Source organism: Ornithorhynchus anatinus, chromosome 4 (assembly GCF_004115215.2).
Source record: "Ornithorhynchus anatinus isolate Pmale09 chromosome 4, mOrnAna1.pri.v4, whole genome shotgun sequence".
Lineage (NCBI taxonomy): Eukaryota > Metazoa > Chordata > Mammalia > Monotremata > Ornithorhynchidae > Ornithorhynchus > Ornithorhynchus anatinus.
The window spans coordinates 35,234,863-35,254,687 of record NC_041731.1 but is presented as its reverse complement, the minus strand read 5'-3'; the positions used below and the strand labels follow the sequence as shown (position 1 = coordinate 35,254,687).

The window sequence follows — 19,825 nt, the reverse complement described above, 5'->3', positions numbered from 1 at the left end:
CCCACCTCCCCTCGGCCATCGCCGTTTCTTCGCTCGATTAGCCGCGCCTGCTCTTAGGAGGGCGGGGGAGGGGGCAGGCTCTCCGGGCGTGGCCGGGGCAATGGCCGCCGCCGCGCATGCGCACCAAAGCAGGCGCCCTGAGGCGCGCGACAGTGGAAGTCGACCCAAGTCATTCATTCATTCAATATTCATTCCTTCATTCAATAGTATTTATTGAGCGCTTACTATCCGCAGGGCACTGTACTAAGCGCTTAGAATGCTCCCCCCCCCAGAAGCAGCGTGGCTCAGTGGAAAGAGCCCGGGCTTGGGAGTCAGGTCATGGGTTCAAATCCCTGCTCTGCCCCTTGTCAGCTGTGTGACTGTGGGCAAGTCACTTCACTTCTCTGGGCCTCAGTTCCCTCCTCTGTAAAATGGGGATGAACTGTGAGCCTCACGTGGGACAACCTGATGACCTTGAATCTCCCCCAGTGCTTAGAACAGTGCTCTGCACATAGTAAGCGCTTAACAAATACCAACATTATTAAACAACCCCAGAGACCGTGCCAACCTCGTCGACCCATATAATGCCAGGGCACGGCCTCACCCTCACTGCTTTCCTAACAGCCTAATTACGCTCTTTAGGGCATTTTGTTAAGCTTTTAGTATGCGCTAAGCACTCTTCTAAGCGCTGGGATGGGTACGAGCCATTTGGGTTGGTCCCATGAGGGGTTCACAGTCTTCATCCCCATTTTACAGATGAGGGAACTGAGGCCCAGAGAAGTGAAGTGACTTACCCGTGGCTCAGTGGAAAGAGCCGGGCTTGGGAATCAGAGGTCATGAGTTCGAATCCCACCTCTGCCACTTGTCAGCTGGGTGACTGTGGGCAAGTCACTTCACTTCTCTGTGCCTCAGTTACCTCATCTGTAAAATGGGGATTACCTGTGAGCCTCACGTGGGACTACCCGATTACCCTGTATCTACCCCAATGCTTAGAACAGTGCTCGGCACATAGTAAGCACTTTACAAATAACCAACATTTTTATTATTATTGCCCAAGGTCACACGGCAGACACATGGCGGAGACGTGGCTCAGTGGAAAGGGCACGGGTTTAGGAGTCAGGGGTCCCGGCTCCGCCACCTGTCTGCTGTGTGACTTTGGGCCAGTCACTTCACTTCTCAGTGCCTCAGTGACCTCATCTGTAAAATGGGGATGAAGACTGTGGGCCTCATGTGGGACAACCTGATTACCCTGTATTTACCCCAGAGCTTAGAACAGGGCTTGGCACATAGTAAGCACTTAACAAATACCATCATTATTATTTCAGTGCTCTGCCCAGGGAAGCACTCAATAAATATGAACTATACCTTGGAAGAAGCAGCGTGGCTCAGTGGAAAGAGCCCGGGCTTTGGAGTCAGAGGTCATGGGTTCGAATCCCAGCTCCACCACTTGTCAGCTGTGTGACTGTGGGCAAATCACTTCACTTCTCTGTGCCTGTTACCTCATCTGTATAAGGGGGATTAAGACTGTGAGTCCCACATGGGACAACCTGATTCTCTTGTCTACCCCAGCGCTTAGAACAGTGCTCTGCACATAGTAAGCGCTTAACAAATACCAACACTATTATTTGTAAAGCTCAAAAACTTCTGGCCCTTCACATATAACATTCAAATTATATTCACATCCCTGTGAGGTGGTTGCCGCAGGCGTCGTCCCCATTTTACAGATGGGAAAGTGACACAAATTAAAAAGCTTCCTCAAGGGTTGCACAGTTGGTCCAAGTTGACTCCCAGTTTCTTCCATTAAAACCATGCTGGATTCTTAATCCTGTCAAGATTTTTCTAGACTTTGTTGGTCTGGGGATTCTGCTGCCAAAAAATGATAATGAGCATTTTAACTGTAAAAAAGGGAACTTTTGGATGTGTGGCAACTCTGCCTCTCTAACCCAAGAGCTTAGTACAATGCTCTGCACTCAGTAAATTCTCAATAAACATCACTGACTCATAGACCTGGTAGGACTCCTGGAAATAGGTCTGACTGCTGGCTGGGCATCCCCCTTGCCTTGCATTGCCTGACTGTGGGCAAGTCACTTAACTTCTCTGTGCCTCAGTTCCCTCATCTGTAAAATGGGGATTAAGATTGGGAGCCTCATGTGGGACAACCTGATTACCTTGTATGTACCCCAGCACTTAGAACAGTGCTCTGCACATAGTAAGAGCTTAACAAATACCAACATTAAATTAAGATAGAATTGGTTGTTGATTAAATGAAGAAGATGGGCTGTTATGCCTTCTGCACCTGCCTAGCTCTGCCCCCTAAACTTGAGGTGGGTTGTCGGTGGAAGCTACAACGCCTCACCTGCATTTTCACCCAGAGGCAAACCAATCCTCATGAAAGTGTCACTCTTTGCGCGTTTAGACCCCGTGGCGTCCCAAGACCCTTGATCACTCCAAGCTGTTGACATCCACAGACTTGCTCCACAACTAGTTTCTGGGGCGACTAAATTACAGCAGGATAAACCCAGAAAGCCAAGACCACCTCCTCTCAGGAAGACAATTTTAAGCATACTTAGAATTGAAATATTCAGGGGACTGTAGTGTGACTTGCTTTAACTCGTAAAAGGGAAACCAGCAAGAGACATTGTCAGTTTCCCACCTAAGGCACAATGAGTACTTGGACCTTTCCATCTGAAGGGACTCCCCAAGAAAAAGCATTAACACACAACTGACTCGGGAATTTGAGAAAGCATAATCTGCTTTATTTTTTTAAATTTTTTTATTTAAATAAGGAGAATTCTTTCATATGGAAAGAGCTAATACAATCACATATTTGAAAGGAGAAACAATAGGTACTGAAACCGAGGGAAAGGGCGAGAGAGAGAGAGAGAGAGAGAGAGAGAGAGAGAGAGAGTGCCACCACTGGCCTGGTGATTCCATGATTCTAGTTTCCGATCAAAGTTAAAATAGTTTCCAAAAAAATAAAATATAAACAGGTTGCACGTTGCACATTTATCCATCGTCTGCCCTTTCAAATATCTGGTCTACGTGAAAAGACAAAGAGAGGAAAGGCCAAAAAAACAAAAAACAAAAACAAAAGAAACCAAAACCACCCCCCTCCCACCCCCCAGTCCCCGCCAAAAAAAAAAAAAAAAAAAAACCCAAAAAACTCTTTACTATACAGGGCATGGTTAAAAAGCATTAAGGAATACAATATCCCCCATTAGAAACAATGGATGTCATCCACACTGAGCCTAAATACATGGTTTCCACTACGAGGCACCTCAACATGCTTAAGACCCAGCCTTTTGACTTCTGCTACAATCCCTGGGGGCCACCGGAGCAGGGTGGAGAGGGGTGAGTTTTGGAGGGAAAATGAGGCAATTGCAGATGCTCTGATGAATCAGGGATTCATTGGAGCCAAGAATATACGTCGATGACCACTGGATGGGTGACTGTTGGATTTGCACACCCAACGAAGTTCTAGATCTGTTATGAATCATCAGGATTAATCTACTTTGTCCTCGGGTCACACCATGGGTCAGGGAGAGCTTGATTTCTTGATGTTTGCATTTCCCAGCCAAAAAGAGAATGTAACAGAGTAAGAAAATGCCGGTGCTGCTGGCTCTCAGAAGTAATTTACAAGGAATTCATTTCTGGGCTTACCCTGGGAGAAGCAGAGAGTAAGGAGGAAAGGCAGAAGTAGAATGGGGGGAAATGTATGGAAAAGGGGGCAGCGTGCAACACTGCTCACTTGCTTTTTGCGAAGAGGGAGCTCGGCAAGCAGGTGAAAAGTAGCAGAACCGCTGCGATCGGTTGTGCACCGGGGGGGTGAAACTTGCTGCACAGTCACATAGTGCAGAAGAGCATGCCACCCACACACACACACACACAATGCCTTGAACCACGGGCCCCTAGGTAATCTCTAAGGTAGAGCGGGGAGTGTATTAAAGCCACCATCAGCCACGCAGAGCCGATATCTACTGCTAACGATGTAGCTCTACGGAGACCGTGGGAGGGAAGGAGGTCTTTTGGTTTCTGAAAATAGAAACTGCAGGTTCTATCCGTTCCACTGTTTAGCTAAGCATGTGCTACGCTCACCCTTCATTTTTTCCCCCTAAAAACAAAACGAAAAAAATCCTATAGCCAGAGGTCCTTTAAAACCTTTATTTTTTTTGCTAACTTGCCAGGAAAGGAGGCCTGATTGAATTAAGCCAACAGTGCCAGCAAGGCAACTGCGCGTGCGTGCGCACACACACACAATATATCATCCCCTGGACCACTTGTTGCTCAACGACCAGCTTTCCCTTCTTCCCCGCTACGCTACCTACACCTCTTTTAAGAGAAGGAGCAGAGCTGCTGATTTCGAACCGGAGGTTCGGTGAGGCAATTCTGAACGAACCCCCACTCCAGAAGAAGGTAAATCCCCTAGAAATCAGAAATCATCGATCTCTTGTGAAAAAGCCCTGCTCCATTCCCTCCAGGGAGCTGGTTTCATTCCAGCTTAGGCCTCTGATATCACTGCCCCTTGAGGACAGGGCTTTTTAAACCATAAGAAGAGAGCTCTTGAGTTGCACTACCTGGAGTTTAGCTCTAAAACCACATGAAGGGAAAAGGGATATTGCACCTTAAAAAATTTCTGCTCTAAGTCAACAGGGAGTTGGGGAGGGGAAAAGAAGGGGATTTTTTTTTTTTTTAATCTGTTAAAATCTCTATCTCAGAGGGGAAAAGAAACTGCAGTTGAGTCACACGGAGGTGATCGCAATGGAATTCACATGCAACTTCTTGGCCTTTCCTGCACAGAATAATTCAGACATTATATATAAATAGAGCAGTGAAACATTTACTTTTTTTTCCACCTAGACCTACAACATCAAATACGTATAAATAAATTCTAGTGTTTTTTTGTGTGTGTGGGTTGGGGGTGGGTGGGTGAGGGAGGAGGGACAAAGGACAAGGGGTTTAAAGATAAAGAGATTGAGGGAGGTGACCTTTTTCCTTTTCATTTCTCCAACAGGAAGTACTATCATTGAGGATGTGTTTCCCCCCAAGGGCCTGCGACGTCTGGCCTCGAACTGAAACTGCAATCAGGATTATTTTCTGTACACTGAAGGGGAGTGACTTTTTTTTTTTTTTGTCTTTTCGATAAGCTACGTAAGTGTGGACCTAAATCAGATGTGAGTGGGTTTAGAGAAGTCTCCTCATACTGTACACATAGAGACTTGAATCTAAATCATGACCTCGGCCGACAGCCTCAGCCATGATCTTGGAGGAGGGAAGAGGGGGGTTGGAGGGGTTGGAATAAAGGCATGAGACTAGTCATATGTTCACACAACATTCGGAGGAACAGGGGAGAGGAAGGGAAGGTCGGGTGGGTGTGGTGCGTTTAGGGCCGGGGCCAAGCCAGGTTGAACCATCCACAGAGCGGACTTTGGCGGACAGGTCTAGAGAGAAGACTATTGGGAAGGAGGAAGAAAAACAGACAAGCTGCTGAGAAATCAGGTCTGAAGGTGGCAGGAAGGGACTGTCGAAAGCTTGAAGGGGAGAGCGGGGATGGAGGAAGAAGCATTTTTCACTAAGCTTCCCCAGCCCCAAAACTATTTGGGGAGCAAGAGAGTTATGGATATTTCCCACTATGTCATTACAACCCACAAAAAAACCCCAAAAAACCAACAACAAAAGAGAATCAACCTAGCACAGTCCCTTGAGGATTGCTTTTCCCACACTCTACAGGACAGACACGAGAGGAGGGATGTCACTATCTCTATGGGGAAAAAGAGCTTAGAAGTCAGAGCTAAAGCTAATGTATAAACACCCTCATTTATACTTAGCTCACCACTTCCAGCGCATTCCTAGAAAACCCTAGAGGACCTCTCATGGGCATGTCCTCGGGCCCCCTCCCCCAATACATTCTTTGTTCAAAATGTCTTCTTTGGAACCCCCAGCAGATACAGGGTAGCAACTCCTTCAGGCAGACGGTTAGTCAGTAAATAGAGCCTCTGAGGAACTAAGGTTTCCCTACCCTAGCCTTGGTCCGCCATTTTTTCCCATCTCCATAAAAAACAACATAGCCAGCTTGTTCAGAAATAAGCTGGAGACAGTTCAGCCAACTGAAGACCCTGGCCTTCTGCAGGGATCCCTCGAGAGCTCCTGGGAACAAGGAAACCAGCGCTGGAATCCGCGCCCCACTCCGAACCCCAGCCCCCGGCTCTTTAGAAGAAAAGTTCAACAAGGAACTTTGACACACCCGCTGGAGGTCCCGGGGCTTGCTTGGTCCCACTAGCCCAGGTCCACCTGCTGGGATTGCTTGGAGTGGGGGAGAAGAGAAAAGGGAAAAGAAAAAACCCCAAAAACTCACAACTGCCTTGCAGAACAACAACCAAAAAAAAAAAGGAAAAAAATGGTCTTCATGCACCACCGCTGCTCTGCAGGTGAATTTCTACTGTTTCTCTTCTGATGAGCCAAGCGAGAGGCTGGAAGACATAGAAATACAGGAAAACAGAGAGATGAGAGCCTGGGGGCCTGGAAGGTGGGGAAGAGGAGTGAAGCTCACAGAGCAGCTTTGAAAAAGAGCGGGTGTGTACAAAAGTACACACACACACACGTGGGTGAAAACAGAGCAGCCCGGGGGGGCGTAGGGGGAAAGGAAGGTCCGAGACAACTAGCCGACGGGAGCACGAAATGTGGCCCAACTATTAAGGAGTTGGCCGAGAAGCTCTGTTGGTTTTGGCCAGCTCTTCTTATCCATGCAAGAGAAGGTGGCAACATACCAGACCGTTTGTAAATCCACGATTCATCCCTGGCAGCCTCTGGGACAGTCTCTCAACTAGATTCAGATGAGTCCACAACCAAAATTCAGCATCTTTTCTGATGCTGAAAAACCTTGTCACGTTTCCTGGCCAACGGGCACCCCGGGAAAAGCTAGGAGAGGGACCCGGGTTCAATCAGCGAACCCAACTACCATAGGCCTTAGTCACACGTGCGCTTCTAAAGCCGACGGCTTGCTTGCAGCGGTAACCAAAACTATTGAGCGATACGGACTTAAATGTTTTCCATTTCTTTTTCCAAATAATGATCTTGAAAGTTAAACTTGCTTCTAGCGAGAACCAAAACTATTGAGCGATACGGACTTAAACGTTTCCCCTTTCTTTTTTCATATAATCTTGAAAGTTAAACAATTCAAAGGGAATGGGGGAGCGGGAAAAGTTGAGTCAGCTCTTAAGGTAGCGCAGCAACATAGAAAATTAAACGAGGGAAAGTCAGAGAAAACTTTAGAAGAGGTGGACGGGGGTGGGGGCACTGAAAAGAATGTATAAAAGTTTGCTATACATAAAGATATAGCTTGCTCTTTTTTTGTTTGTTTCCCCTTCATAAAAACCTCAGCTGCCTTTTAAAATGAAAAGCCTCAAACTAAAATGCCCCCGTTGCCATGCTCCTGTGCCCGGGTCTGCTGAAAGAGAAGGTGGGAAATGGTGGGGGGAAGGGGTGCCACTGCCCATATGCTGCTCTGGCTAATGGGAGTGGGAGAAAGAGGGGAGGAGGGAGGCGCAGGACAGGCAGAAGTCAAAGATGGTGGTAGTGGGAATGAAGCAGTGGGGAGGAGGGTTGTGAACCTGCCCTGCACAGTCGGCCTGGGCTTGTTGATCGTCAAGGAGGGGAGGGGGGGGATGGGGATGGAGGAGTCATTTGCCTTTTCTTTTGTTGTTTGTTATTAAAGCAAGCAGGTCAATGCCATCTCCACAGTTTCAAACTGCTTGATTAGAAGAGAGAAAGGGGAGAGCCGGGGTTGGGGGTGCACGGAAAGGGGAAGGGAGATCCGAAGATGTCGCTTCAGCGAGTCAGAGTCAGGAGGTGGTGATGGTGGATCTGGCGGGAAAGCTGACCGTCCGGTAAGTGGAACGTCCGAGCTGCGGTGTAGTTGCTCCGTCGGCTTGACGGCGGCCACTCTTAGGCTTTGCTCTCTTCCGCTTTCACCGCCTGGGGCTTGATGGCTCCCGTTCTTTTCATTTGGGTCGCCGGGGGTGGCTCCTGCAGTTTCACAGCTCCCAAGCTGGATTTATTTTCATCCACTCGCTGCTTTGCCTTTGGACACACAAGGGACAAGGAAGGAAGGTTAGCAGAGCGGGTCGACCTCCAACTGGGTCAACAGCTCCCACCTTCCCCCTTCTTCCTGCGGGGCTGCAAAGAAAGAGCTGCCGATGGTCCACCATCCAGCTGAAGCACTGGGCTGTATGGAAATTGGCATATTCCAGTCTATTCCTCTCCCCTCCCTAAGGGACTTCAGGGCAATGATCCAGACAAGCAGCAAGGTTACTTAATGCAATCCTAAGATTTCCTGGGCCCACACCTCGCCTCCCGTATGAGGGTGAGCAAGATAGACCGCGTGGTAACCTGTGAGATCCTACCGCCCACCCAGCCCCTCTCGTCTGAGAAAGGGCCACCTGGACCTTGCCCTGAGCTGCCCTGTATTTGTGGATCATTTTTCCAAATCCGCTAGACGTCCCGAAAATAGTGCTCAAAAAGGTGATCACAACTACGGTTTGCCGAGGGGGTGCCAAGGGATAGCCTCTGACTACAGGGGACGGGAGAGTCCAAATTTTACCATGGTCCTGTCACACACACAACCGCCCCCGACCCCCCGGCCAAACATAACCAAAGCAAAAGGGCTGCCAGGGTGATCTGCAGGAGCCCCGAGGGAGGAGGGGATGGGGCACATGACAGACTCCCAGGGGAAGGTGGCGGCTGTGATGTAGCCACTGATGTGGCGATGCTGATTTGGGGCCCTCATCCCTCCTTGCCCCGAGTTCAGGTTCCTGCTCCTGTCACCCGCCTCCATTGTCAAGCACCTTCTCTGTAAGCAGAGGCAGGCGGAGGCCCAAGTGCCAGGAGTTGCCCTGAATTTCCAGTAGACCACGCGGCTCCACTTGCTAAATTGCTCCTGAGTGGTCGGCCTTGATTATGAATGGCAGCATCTTAAATCATGGTTCTTTGTTTTCGCCAAAACACTTGTATTGGTCCTATAGGAATTGGGAGGTGTCTTCAGAATTTTTGGAGATAATGAATAAGACCTGCAGACTTCTCAGTCCATTGGAGTATTTTAGTTGAAAACCTAGACAAAGGGAGTTAATATCTTTGGGGCATTTTGGGTGCCATTTCTTTTTTTTCTACTAACAGCACAAAGTAGTAGGGAGAGGAAAAGAAGAATGAGGAAAAATGTTTCGATCATAAAATGGGAAAAACTGCTCACTGAATTTGTAGAACAGCCACCGGATATACTAAGCATTAAGATCATCTAAGACAAACATCACCTTCTAGAGCTAACACACGCACACAAACACCAACTTCTAAGCTAACACAGACCTAAGTCTTCCAGAGCGCCTTTCACTGGAAGATCTTTATGCACTTGATGAAAACAAGAGAGGTCAGAGGCCCAGAGAGCAAGTAAGTGGCTCAGCTAGGCTACAGGGGTAGAGATGGGAACAGAACTCAGGCGTCCTGACTCCCAGTCCCATGCTCAAACCTCTAGAGCACGTTCCTCCCTTGAGAAAAAAGGGAGCGGGTCCAGGATAGGATGGAAAATCCCCCTCCCTTTGGCGCTTGGAGATATGCCTAAGGCCAGGACTGGAGATCTGGAAAGCCATCTTCTACCTGTTGAACGTAGTGTCCCTGCACAGAGCCCATGTTAACTGCTGGTCCAGATGGCTTCCCACTGGGGCTAGCAGAGCTAGGCCTGAAAAAACCAAAGGGAGTGGTTGAGAATACACAGAGTATTACCACAAAAATGGAACAAAAGCCTAGTATATGGAGGAAGCATGAAGGGACGTCCTCTCTGGCAGGGGCATCTGGACCCATCTGGGCAGTCTGCTGAACTTTTAGGAGAAATGAAAAAAAAAATGAAGGTGCTACAGTAGCTGGGAGTATAGATGAGAACCAGGATATCTTCACCAGGGATGATGCGGGCCAGTGAGGACACAATGATTCTCAACTAGGGGGTTGCAACCCAAGAGCAGCCCCCCAAAAGGCAGTGTTCAAGATGTAAAAAAAAAAAAGAAAAAAGAAAAAAAAAGAATAAAAGAGAAAAGGGCCAGAACATGTATTTATGTTTACAAAAATCAAGTGGAAAAAAAAATGTCTAAAGTTTTAGTGTGAAAGAAATAAAAATAAATGATCTCCCCTCTCCCCGGCCAAAAAAACCCCTTCCTAAACCACAAAAGAGAAAAAACAGAAGGAGCGCTACTGGTCTGTCACTCTCTCATACCACAGGCACAGGACAGGGTAGGGACCACTGATCTCATGCTTTTCAAACATTCTCTGAGGAGTCTGGATGCTGCCCTCCACCCCCTACGGGGGACTCTCATATCCTTCTCTGCAAAGTTCATACTTTGGTTCCCCATGTTGAGCTCACCACCAACCCCAGGGGGTCTCACTGAAAACTCAGTTGGCTCTCCCCAACCCCAACAACCCTCTCAGAGCCCAAAGGAGGCAGAGCAAGGAATCAGCCAAGGGACAATGACGGTCCCAGCTGGCCAGTTTATTTGGGGGATGGGGGTGGTCCACACACTGCAGTCGAGAGTTGCCAAGCAGGGCCATGGGTCAGTTCTTGTCGTTTGCCCTGTTCTTGAGGCGAGGCAGTTCTGTCTGTGAGAACTGCCTCATAGACAGGATGTTTCCATATCTATCCTCCTCACTAATACCCTATATAGGTCTCACTGTCCATGGTGGGAGAGGAAGAAAAAGGAGCTTTATTTTCTAACCAAGCTTTATCTCTGCCCCTTTAGAAAGCTCTCTCAAACCACAGTATTTCACTAGGTTGATCAAACACTTTCAGGCCAACACCTCCACACTCATAGCTTTCAAGTACCAGGTGGAACACAGATCTACACTAGCAAAGAGAGGCTCTAAGATGGTGCCCGAACGCTCCCGCATTAAATGCATGTCCTGGATTGGCAACAGAACAATGATGCACACATCCCACTCCTCTGCTGATCTCAAATTCCACTCTATTTTCTCCACAAGTCAAAGTTCAACCTTACAGATAGTTCGGCTACTCGGAACCAAACACCTGTGGTTTCTTTACCTGTAGGTCTGTGGTGAAGGAACAGACCCTCCCGAAGGAATGCTCTGTTTACCGTCTGTGAAGTGAAACCCCTTCATCTCCATCTGCGAGGACTAAAGGAAACCAAGAGGTTAAGACCCATCAGCTTTACAACATCCAAAACCAATGCTACCACACTGTGCTGTTTGGGACAAGTTGGGGATTTCTGCCTAAGTGGGCTGGAACTTTTCACTCAGGTCGATACTACATCCATGACCTCACCGGAGGACTCCACTTCCTAAGCACGGAAACAAGAGCAACCCAGTGGAGGTCTAGTTTGCCACAAAGACCAACGAGGACCTGGGGGCATTCTGGATTCTGGGGATGACCGACAAGCCGGCCGGCCCATATGGAGAGCATTTTCTCCTCTACCCTGGCTTGGCTGTCGTTTTTAAAAGTCAGGGCAATCAGATCTAATCCCCTAAACGTGTGCGGGACCCAATCGTAGCCGGAACTTGTCGTACCTCTCTGCTGGTGGCAAGTACCGAAGGCTGGGATCCAGGTGGAAGAATCCTGCGGGGAGCTCCTACAGAGAGATTCTGCCCCTGAGGAAGTTGGATGGACTGTGGCAAAATCAGGGGCTGCTGTCCAGAACCATAACGAGGCAAAGGAAGCTGGGAGCCAGGCAGGGGCATTGTTAACTGTAGGAAAATTAAAACGATTACATTCAGGAAGGGGGATGCCCAGGCACATAGCTGGGAGCAGGGCTGGAAGATTTAAATCAAGTCAACTCAAGTACAAATATCCCAACATGTATATATATATATATATATATATATATATATATATATATATATATATATATTTTCTGAGGGCAAAAGGAAGATTTCATTCACACCTGGGTGGGATAGGATGAGTGATTTTATTAACATGGTAGCTGTTTGGATGAAGGGGAAAGGGTGGATTTTAGCAATATTGTGAAGGTGGGATTGACAGGATTTAGTGATGGACTGAATCTGTGGGTTGAATGAGAGTGAGGAGTCAAGGATTACACCAAGTTTATGGGCTTGTGAGATGGGAAGAATGGTAGTGCTGTCTACAGTGATGGGAAAGTCATGGGGAGGACAGGGTTTGGGTGGCAAGATAGGGAGTTCGGTTTCGGACATATTAAGTTTGAGGTGACGGGAGGACATCCAAGTAAAGATACAGATATCTGGATAAAAATACAGATATCCTTCCTCATGAAGGCAGCTGCCTGATCATCACATACTCTCTTATCTGGATATAAATACGGATATCCTCCCTTACGAAGGCACCTGCCTTTTGACAGGGCCATGCTCAAATGGAAGGCTCCTGTTAAAGAAATAAATTCTTCAATTGCCCTCTTCCTTGTGAAGCTGCGTGGCCTAGTGGAAAGACTGTGGCCTAGGAGTCAGAAACCTTAGGTGCTAATCCCAGCTCTGCCACTTACTTGCTATGTGGCCTTGGGAAAGTCACTTAAACTTGTCTGTGCCTCAGTTAGCCCATCTGTAAAATGGGGATAAAACATCCGTTCTCCCTCCCTCTCAGACCGAGAGCCCCACATAGTATAAGGAGTGAATCCGATTTGACTGCACTGTATTTATCCCAGCACTTACTAAAATCCTTGTCATATAGTAAGTGCTTAAAACTGTGGGCAGAAAACATGTCTGCCAACTCTGCTGTTCTCTCCCAAGTACTTAGTACAGTGCTCTGCATATAGTAAGCGCTCAATAAATACCACTGATGATGATAATACCACAAGTATTATTATTCCTCCTTGCTCTCTGTGCTCAAGTGGGCCCTTAATACCTCCAGACATCAACTTTAGGTCAAAGGAGAAAAAAAAACCCAACAACAAAATAAAACCCCAGCACATATGCAATACCCTCCACTAAACCTAGGCTGAACAATATGAATGTGGCCCTTGCTTCAAGGCAAAGCTTCACTCTCCAAACAGTTGACTTTAGAGGAAGACACAGGTGAAAACTGCATTCCCAAGCTATATAACACTATAAAGAGGGAAAGAAACAAACAGAGCTCAACTATCTAAAATACGATGCAGGGGAAGGAGGATTCCCGGGGACTCAAAATCTAAGGCTGGAGACAGGCCACTGAGGAGTGGTCTAATTCCACTGTGCACCTTCTCCTCACAGAGAGAGAGGTTTCCTCTCCACTCTTGCCTCTGCTACAGTGGCCAGTTTATTGGCGATGGATTGGATGATACATCGCTATCATCTCTGATTTCCTGAATTACTCTAAAACGCAAAATTTTCTTCTCACCACCAGGCCAGACTATTCAGTCATTCACTCATATTTACTGAGCGCTTACTGTGTGCAGAGCACTGTACTAAGTGCTTGGAAAGTACAATTCGACTGCTGTTTCAGTCAATTCTCACCATCGTCATATGGCAATGTGGGGTGGTAAGGACTGAGAAACCATATGAGACAGAGGGTTTTAAAAACTTCCCTGTAATTAGAATGATCCAAAGTCACCCATTGCCAGGACCTGAAGCCATGAATGGGAGTAATTCTTCCTTCCCACCCAATCAAAACCATCATCATCCCAGTGTGGCACCAAAGGGCTTGCACCCACCCCAGGGAACAGTGAAAGTTTCCCTAGCATACTAAGAAGAGTTTTCAAACCATCTCCATGGGTCCCGGAATTGGTGGGAATATGTGAGGCTCTCTCTGGACACATTAAAAAAATTAATTCTCATTATTTGTTAGTTTTATAGCTACTGATGTTGAGAGCTGCTCCAATTTTGAGCAACTGAATTTTTCTAAATGTTTGTCTTCTCTCCTACTTAGAGGCCAGTGCAGTGCTCTGCATTAAATACTTGTAGTGAGGGCGAGGATTTGATCCTAGACGATCCATTTCTAAGCCTGTCCTGGGAGGCTCCAAGATAAAACATCAACTTCCCCAAAAGGACCCTATCCTTGGGGAATAATACAATTTCCAGAGTGACCAACCATCTGTCTTTCTTGGCATTTCACGGTGCCTTATTGTCTCCTGGCAGCTACGACGCCAGAATGGGCATCGGGTTCACTGCATTCAAAGGAAAGACCAAAACAGCGTCAGTTGCAAGGGGACAGAAAGCGAGAGGGCGTTCACCCCCTTCCTCGTTCCACTGTTGCCTCCTTACCTGAGTCAGCTGGGAGTCCATCATCTGCGAAGCTCCCATTCCAGCTGCCTGACCGATCTGACCCTCGTACACCAGGGCCTGGCTTCCATTCATCGGTTGGTAAGGAGATCCCGACTGCGTTTTCACCATCTCTAAAGGCTGCATGCCCGGGAAGGCCGAGTACGGGGGCTTCAGAGCAGTTCCTCCAGCTAGGACCATGGTGTTGGGCTGGGACAGACTAGGGTGCATGTACACCTGAGACCTGGAGAAAGAGACTTAAATCAGATCCGATGACGGCTACGCCCCTAACCTCTCAGATTACAGCGGGGTGACAGAATTTTTGAAAGAAAAATGGTCTGTGTACAATGGAGAACATTTGACATACAAAGGCAAATACCCGCCCTTTTTCAATGAAGTATCTGCTCAGCAGTCCATAGTTGACTATACAAGGTACGTTAGTGATAGAGCAGAAGGGAAAGGTCTAACGGGAGAATGGCAGACGGGAATGAAGGAATGACATGAGCAGTCCATATTCTCCAAGTACATCTGTAGCCTAAAGGCCAATGTTCCAAGATTTGGAAAACCCAGTGACGTCCACAAGGAAGCTTACCTGAAAGGTGGTATGGAACTGTATATCTCCTGAGATTGGGAGACAGGGAGTCCCCCTCTCAGCCCCAGCTGAGCCTGTGCCTGTAGAGATGTATGAAGGGATATTGGAATTTGCTGGGCAGCGGCAGCCTGTAAAGAGAGGGGGCAAAGAAAATTAGAAGATGGGAAGATGTGACAACAGCCCAGAGACACTCAGAGTCTTCTCCAGTTATTCTGCCTTCCAAGACCTTCCTATTCCTAGAGTTAGTCTTGCCTCTGACTCCAAGGGAATTACTGTTAGTTTTACTGGGAAAACCATATCACCTGACAAAGTGCCCCTGCAAAAATATTTTACCGAAGGCCAGAAGAAGAAACACTGGTTTAAAAAAAGAGGCACGAGCTCATTCTTACCTAGGCTCACCCCATTATCCTTACCACCATGGAATCTACACTTATTTTCTTTTTCTTTTAATCCCAGAAATGGATCGGCTCTTGAAAGCATATTCCAGGAATGGCTCCTGGTTCCAGGAGATGCAAGAGCAAATTTCAGGCAAACCCAATAAATAGGAAGTTTAAGTTCACCCAACTAACCTACCTGCCCCTGTGAATTATGATGTCTTTTTTTTTTTTTTTTTACCTGTTGGTAACTCTGCTGCTGAGGTATCGTTTGGGGAACCAGGCGAGGCTGACTTGCAAACACATGGCCATCCAGGTACAGAGGTGGGATGTGGTTACCTACAATCAAAATCCAGGTAGAAAGTAGTGTGGTGTGGTCCCCATTTTAAGTCCACCTAGACTGGTCCCTTTTCAGGAGGACAGCAAAATTGGGTTCCTACCAATTTCAGCCTATTTGCTCATTTTAATACCCTTGCTCACATCTCTATTCCTGCTCGATGCACCAAAATCAACAGCCCTGATGGCCACAAAAACAATAGAGACTTCTCTAGCTGCAGAAGGGTGTCTGCAGTCAAGGGTTCAATAATAATAATCACAATAACAAAATAATAATAATAATAACTGTGATATTTGTTAAGTGTTTACTATGTGCCAGGCACTGGGGCAGGGGGTGGGAGGGAATACAAGCAAATTGGGTTGGACACAGTTCCACGTGGGGCTCAGAGTCTTAATTCAGTAACTGAAGCCCAGAGAAGTGAAGTGACTTGCCTAAGGTCACATGGCAGATAAGTGGCAGAGCTGGGATTAGAACCCATGACCTTCTGATTCCCAGGCTCTTGCTCTATCCACTAGATCATGCTGCTTCTTTGAAGAGGTGGAGGACTCCATGCAAGGTACACTCAACGTGCTCAACTGGTGATCTGAGGCAATAGACTCTGGGATTGGGAAAGGGCCTATTCCGGTTTTGCAGAGAAACATTTACAGGAGGAACTGACGTTCTACCTGACTACCTTGCTTCCCTAGTCTCTAATTCCACACATCCTTAAGAATCCAGAGAGTGTAGGCAAGAAAAGATCAGCCATCAAGTCTCTCAGTCACACATCTCTTCATTTCCCCTTCTTTGGAATGCACACTGGAGGGTCAGAAGGATCTATTGGAATACATCATAGAGACTCAGTGCTAAATCTTTATGCCCTGAATTCGAGTGATCTTTGTGCCAGATCAACGGGTACACAGGAATCATCCAAATGAGACCCAGAGGTCCCTCGTCCTTTGGAAAAGGCGGTTAAAGGCATGTAGTAGAAATAATAGTATTGGTTAAGCACTTACTATGTGCCAAGCACTGTATTAAGCTCTGGGGTAGATACAAATGGAGACAGTCCCTTGTCCCTCATGGGACTCACAGTTTAAGTAGAAGGTAGGTGGCAGAATAGGCACTGAAAGCCCAATGAGGCATAAAGAAGTTAAGAGACTTGCCCAAGGTCACTCGCCAGGCAAGTGGTAGAGTCAGAATCAGAACCCAGGTCCTCTGACCCCCACTTCTCTTTGTGAAACATTTCCTCTTCTGTATCGACAAACAAATCTATATTTACATAAGCCGCCAAGGCAAAAAAAGAGAAAAATCTTTTAACTCAATCTGTGAGTGCCTCTTAGTAACTCTGGACGGAATGCCACAAGCTGGTCAAAGTGGGAAGGGACAAGATACCTGGAATAGAAGCAGAAGGTGCTACAGATGCCACAGGCATAGGTGGCATGGAAACTCCGCCGAAAGAGCTGTAGTTGACCCCGTTGGAAGCTCCAACACTGGACGGAGGCTGGATTCCTGAACCAGCGCCTCCTGGAGAACTCTGCTCCGGCAAATTGGGGGAGTTTTCCCAAGCCTTGCGCGCAGACTCCATCTTTGGAAGCAAGGAGGGTGGGGGAAGGATGAAAATTACCACCAGCAGTGGCAGCAAACAAGGCAAGAACCTACAGCTCTCTAGGGAAATGCCTCTGGGAGCTTTGAGGATAGGGGAACAAAGGGGACATCCAGCAAGACAAATTCTCCTTCCCATCTTTTCAGAGCTACAGGGGTTTGTGGTGACTTCAGAAAGATGGTACCCATGTTACCTTGAGAGTGAGGTCAGCTGTGGGGAAGGACATCGGGTTCAGACTGATGCCCCGTGGGAGGTGATGATCTCGACGGAGGATGGGAATGGACTGCGCTAGCCCTGCCTGGAAAGGGATCAGAAGGGCAAGGTCACAAAGAGATATTAGAAGGAAGTCTCTCTAGTGAAGGAAATGGCCCCTCAAACACAGATTGCAAAAAGAGAGGAGCAAAGACCAAAGTACATTAGCTTCAGCTACAGTCCCACGGAGGAGGCTGGACAAGTGTTCGATACAGTGCTCTGCACTCAGCAGGTGCTCAGTGAATACTACGGATTGAGTGTTGGTGTCTCCCTTGAAAGGTACAGGCAAGATTAAGCTGCCTTTGCTTTCGATCCCTTACCTTTTTCCTCACTCCTCAGATCGGGACAAGTATATTGTGACACCATTAAGTCAAGTCGTGGGTCAATAATGATAATAATAATTATGGTATTTGTTAAGCGCTTACTATGTGCTAGTCACTGTACTAAGCTCTGGGGTAGATACAAGCGAATTGGGTTGGGTACAGTCCCTGTCCCACGTGGGGGTCAGATTCGTAATCCCCATTTTACAGATGAGGGAACTGAGCCCAGAGAAGTGAAGTGACTTTCCCAAGGTCACACAGCAGTCAAGTGGTGGAGCTGGGACTAGGACTCATGACGTTCTGAGTCCCAGGCCTGTGCTCTAATCCACTACGTCACGCTGCTTCTCATGCCAGCTTGTTGCCAGCTGTTCCACCTCAGTGCTCTGGACTACAGAGTGCTCCTGGGCTACTACAACACCTGGACTGGCAAATGAGAGGAGGGTGCAAAAGGATGTAAGGGTATGGTCTTGTACTTCATACTTTTGCTCGTATCCCCCAAATGATCTTTCAGGTTAACCAATGACCTTCAGGGTTGTCCAGCTGGTAGTTCTGCTGGATCCTATGCCCCTATCTACCCCCAAAGCCTCGTCCCGTTCCTAGTCTCGTCCCCATTTGCAGGAGGGAGAGTGGGCCTTGAAAGGCTCAGAGCGAAGGAAAGGTTTCTACTGTAAAGGAAGGCCGAGAGTACTCCGTTTTATTTTACTATGAAAAACCTCCATTTGTCATCTGTCCCTTCGGGTTTCCAGACCCCTTCGCAAAATGGGTACGTGAGGGGAGGGTAGGAAGCGGCCCACACTTACGTTACTGGCCAAGGCATCCTGAAGTTTGGCAACAGGGTTTGCAGACGTACCAGAGGCAGAGCCGGGAGGCAAGCTGAAATCAGAGTCCTGAAAGCAGGCAACACACCCGGGTCAGACCCCGCCCAGATCACCCTATGCACGTGCCTGGAGGAAAGTTCACCGTTTATTCATCATAATCTCGGCAACTGAGGAGAGTCACTAAGCAGTGCTCAGTGAGGGCTACAGATTCAGCCAATCGCTCACCCTGTGCTCGGCAGAAGGGCTAGACATTTCCCAATTGCACACGGGGTACTGGGAATCCATTCCCCTTCCTGCATTCCCACACCGCAAGTTTTCCTGATGGAGACAGCGAACACATGAGCCAAGTCATCTTGAGAACCTGGTTTGTGTCAGTAATGAAATCTATGAGGCAATTCAACAGCGCCTGGTCCCAGTAGTACCCAAACCTGACTAATCCTGAGGGAGCCTCCTTCTCTCTCCGGTCCTGCTCAACTGATCCCTCTTCTGGAGGAAAGCCCCGCCCGCGGGACCTCGCATGAGACTCACGAGTTCGGGCCCGCTCCGCTCCCACCCCAAAATGAATAAAAAGGAAAATGAAAAGAAAATCCTCACTTTAGGATTGACTCCAAATTCAATGGGCGGGACGGGCAGCACGGAGTCCACGTGAATCTCCACCCCGTTAACGGGCGGGACATTCCCTTCCAGCCGCTCCGCACCCTCAGAGCCCTTTCTGTTTTTCAGAGAGCGCTCGTTGCCGATGGGTCCGGGCTTGTGCTCCTTGCTCTGTCCTGAGCCTTGTTCTGAATCCTTAATGGAAAAGCAGAGAGGCTGAGATCCCGCAGACTAGAAAGACCCCGAGCTCTAATCTCCAAGTGACCCGAGAACAACGAGCTTCCCCAGTCCGCCGTCAGCCCGGGCCCTGGGGTTGGGGGGTAGAGGAGTGTATCGGTTTGCTCTGCGAGTCCAGATTACCTTTTTATCAGATTGCTTCTGAGCCTGCTCCTTCTGGCAGTCGGGCTTGGGTTCCACCAGGCCAGCCCCATTCATCTCCTCTGGTTTGAGAGTGCCATATGGGGAGCTGCGCTGGGAGGAGGTAGCGGAGGATTCCCGAGACTCCGCGCTCAAGTCAATGCCACTATCCCCCTGGCTGCCTTTAAAACCCTGCTATGCAAAGCACGAAATGGGTTAAAACGCCCTGCCACCAAACTCAAAAAGGAAATCAAAATGAGAATTGAACAGTTTACGGATGAGCCCCCTCCTGCCCCATCCTGGCCGTGCATCGGCCCAGCCCTCTGCCATCTCCAGAGCAGGCATCACCAAAGTCGGCAACCCCGCTGCAGCCTGGTAAACCCGGAAAACATCCAAGAGCCCCTAGACAGACTGCCAAGCTCATTTCACTTAT

The 19,825-nt window shown here is 48.1% G+C and overlaps 1 protein-coding gene and 1 non-coding gene across 9 annotated transcripts in view; both read right to left on the bottom strand.

The window, feature by feature from the left end:
• Window positions 1-2,713: 2,713 nt before the first annotated feature.
• The window catches only part of PRRC2B (proline rich coiled-coil 2B), a 71,012-nt gene continuing 53,900 nt past the window's right edge, over window positions 2,714-19,825 (bottom strand). For 3 of the 8 annotated variants that reach the window (XM_039911772.1, XM_029063039.1, XM_029063040.1), the window contains exons 21-33: window positions 19,396-19,584; window positions 19,036-19,230; window positions 18,667-18,759; window positions 18,424-18,510; window positions 17,245-17,349; window positions 16,841-17,033; window positions 15,377-15,474; window positions 14,762-14,889; window positions 14,173-14,413; window positions 11,533-11,709; window positions 11,051-11,142; window positions 9,622-9,703; window positions 2,714-8,055 (exon numbers count right to left, since the gene is read on the bottom strand). In XM_039911772.1, coding sequence (XP_039767706.1) covers window positions 7,921-8,055; window positions 9,622-9,703; window positions 11,051-11,142; window positions 11,533-11,709; window positions 14,173-14,413; window positions 14,762-14,889; window positions 15,377-15,474; window positions 16,841-17,033; window positions 17,245-17,349; window positions 18,424-18,510; window positions 18,667-18,759; window positions 19,036-19,230; window positions 19,396-19,584 — 1,815 coding nt within the window. In that variant the 3' untranslated portion in view covers window positions 2,714-7,920. The remainder of the gene's footprint in view (window positions 8,056-9,621; window positions 9,704-11,050; window positions 11,143-11,532; window positions 11,710-14,172; window positions 14,414-14,761; window positions 14,890-15,376; window positions 15,475-16,840; window positions 17,034-17,244; window positions 17,350-18,423; window positions 18,511-18,666; window positions 18,760-19,035; window positions 19,231-19,395; window positions 19,585-19,825) is intronic. The other 5 variants (XM_029063043.1, XM_039911773.1, XM_029063041.1 and 2 more) reach the window with 4 other exon arrangements.
• LOC114811745 lies at window positions 16,222-16,307 on the bottom strand. Its single transcript, XR_003759441.1, has one exon. It is a non-coding gene; the product is annotated as a small nucleolar RNA SNORD62 (small nucleolar RNA).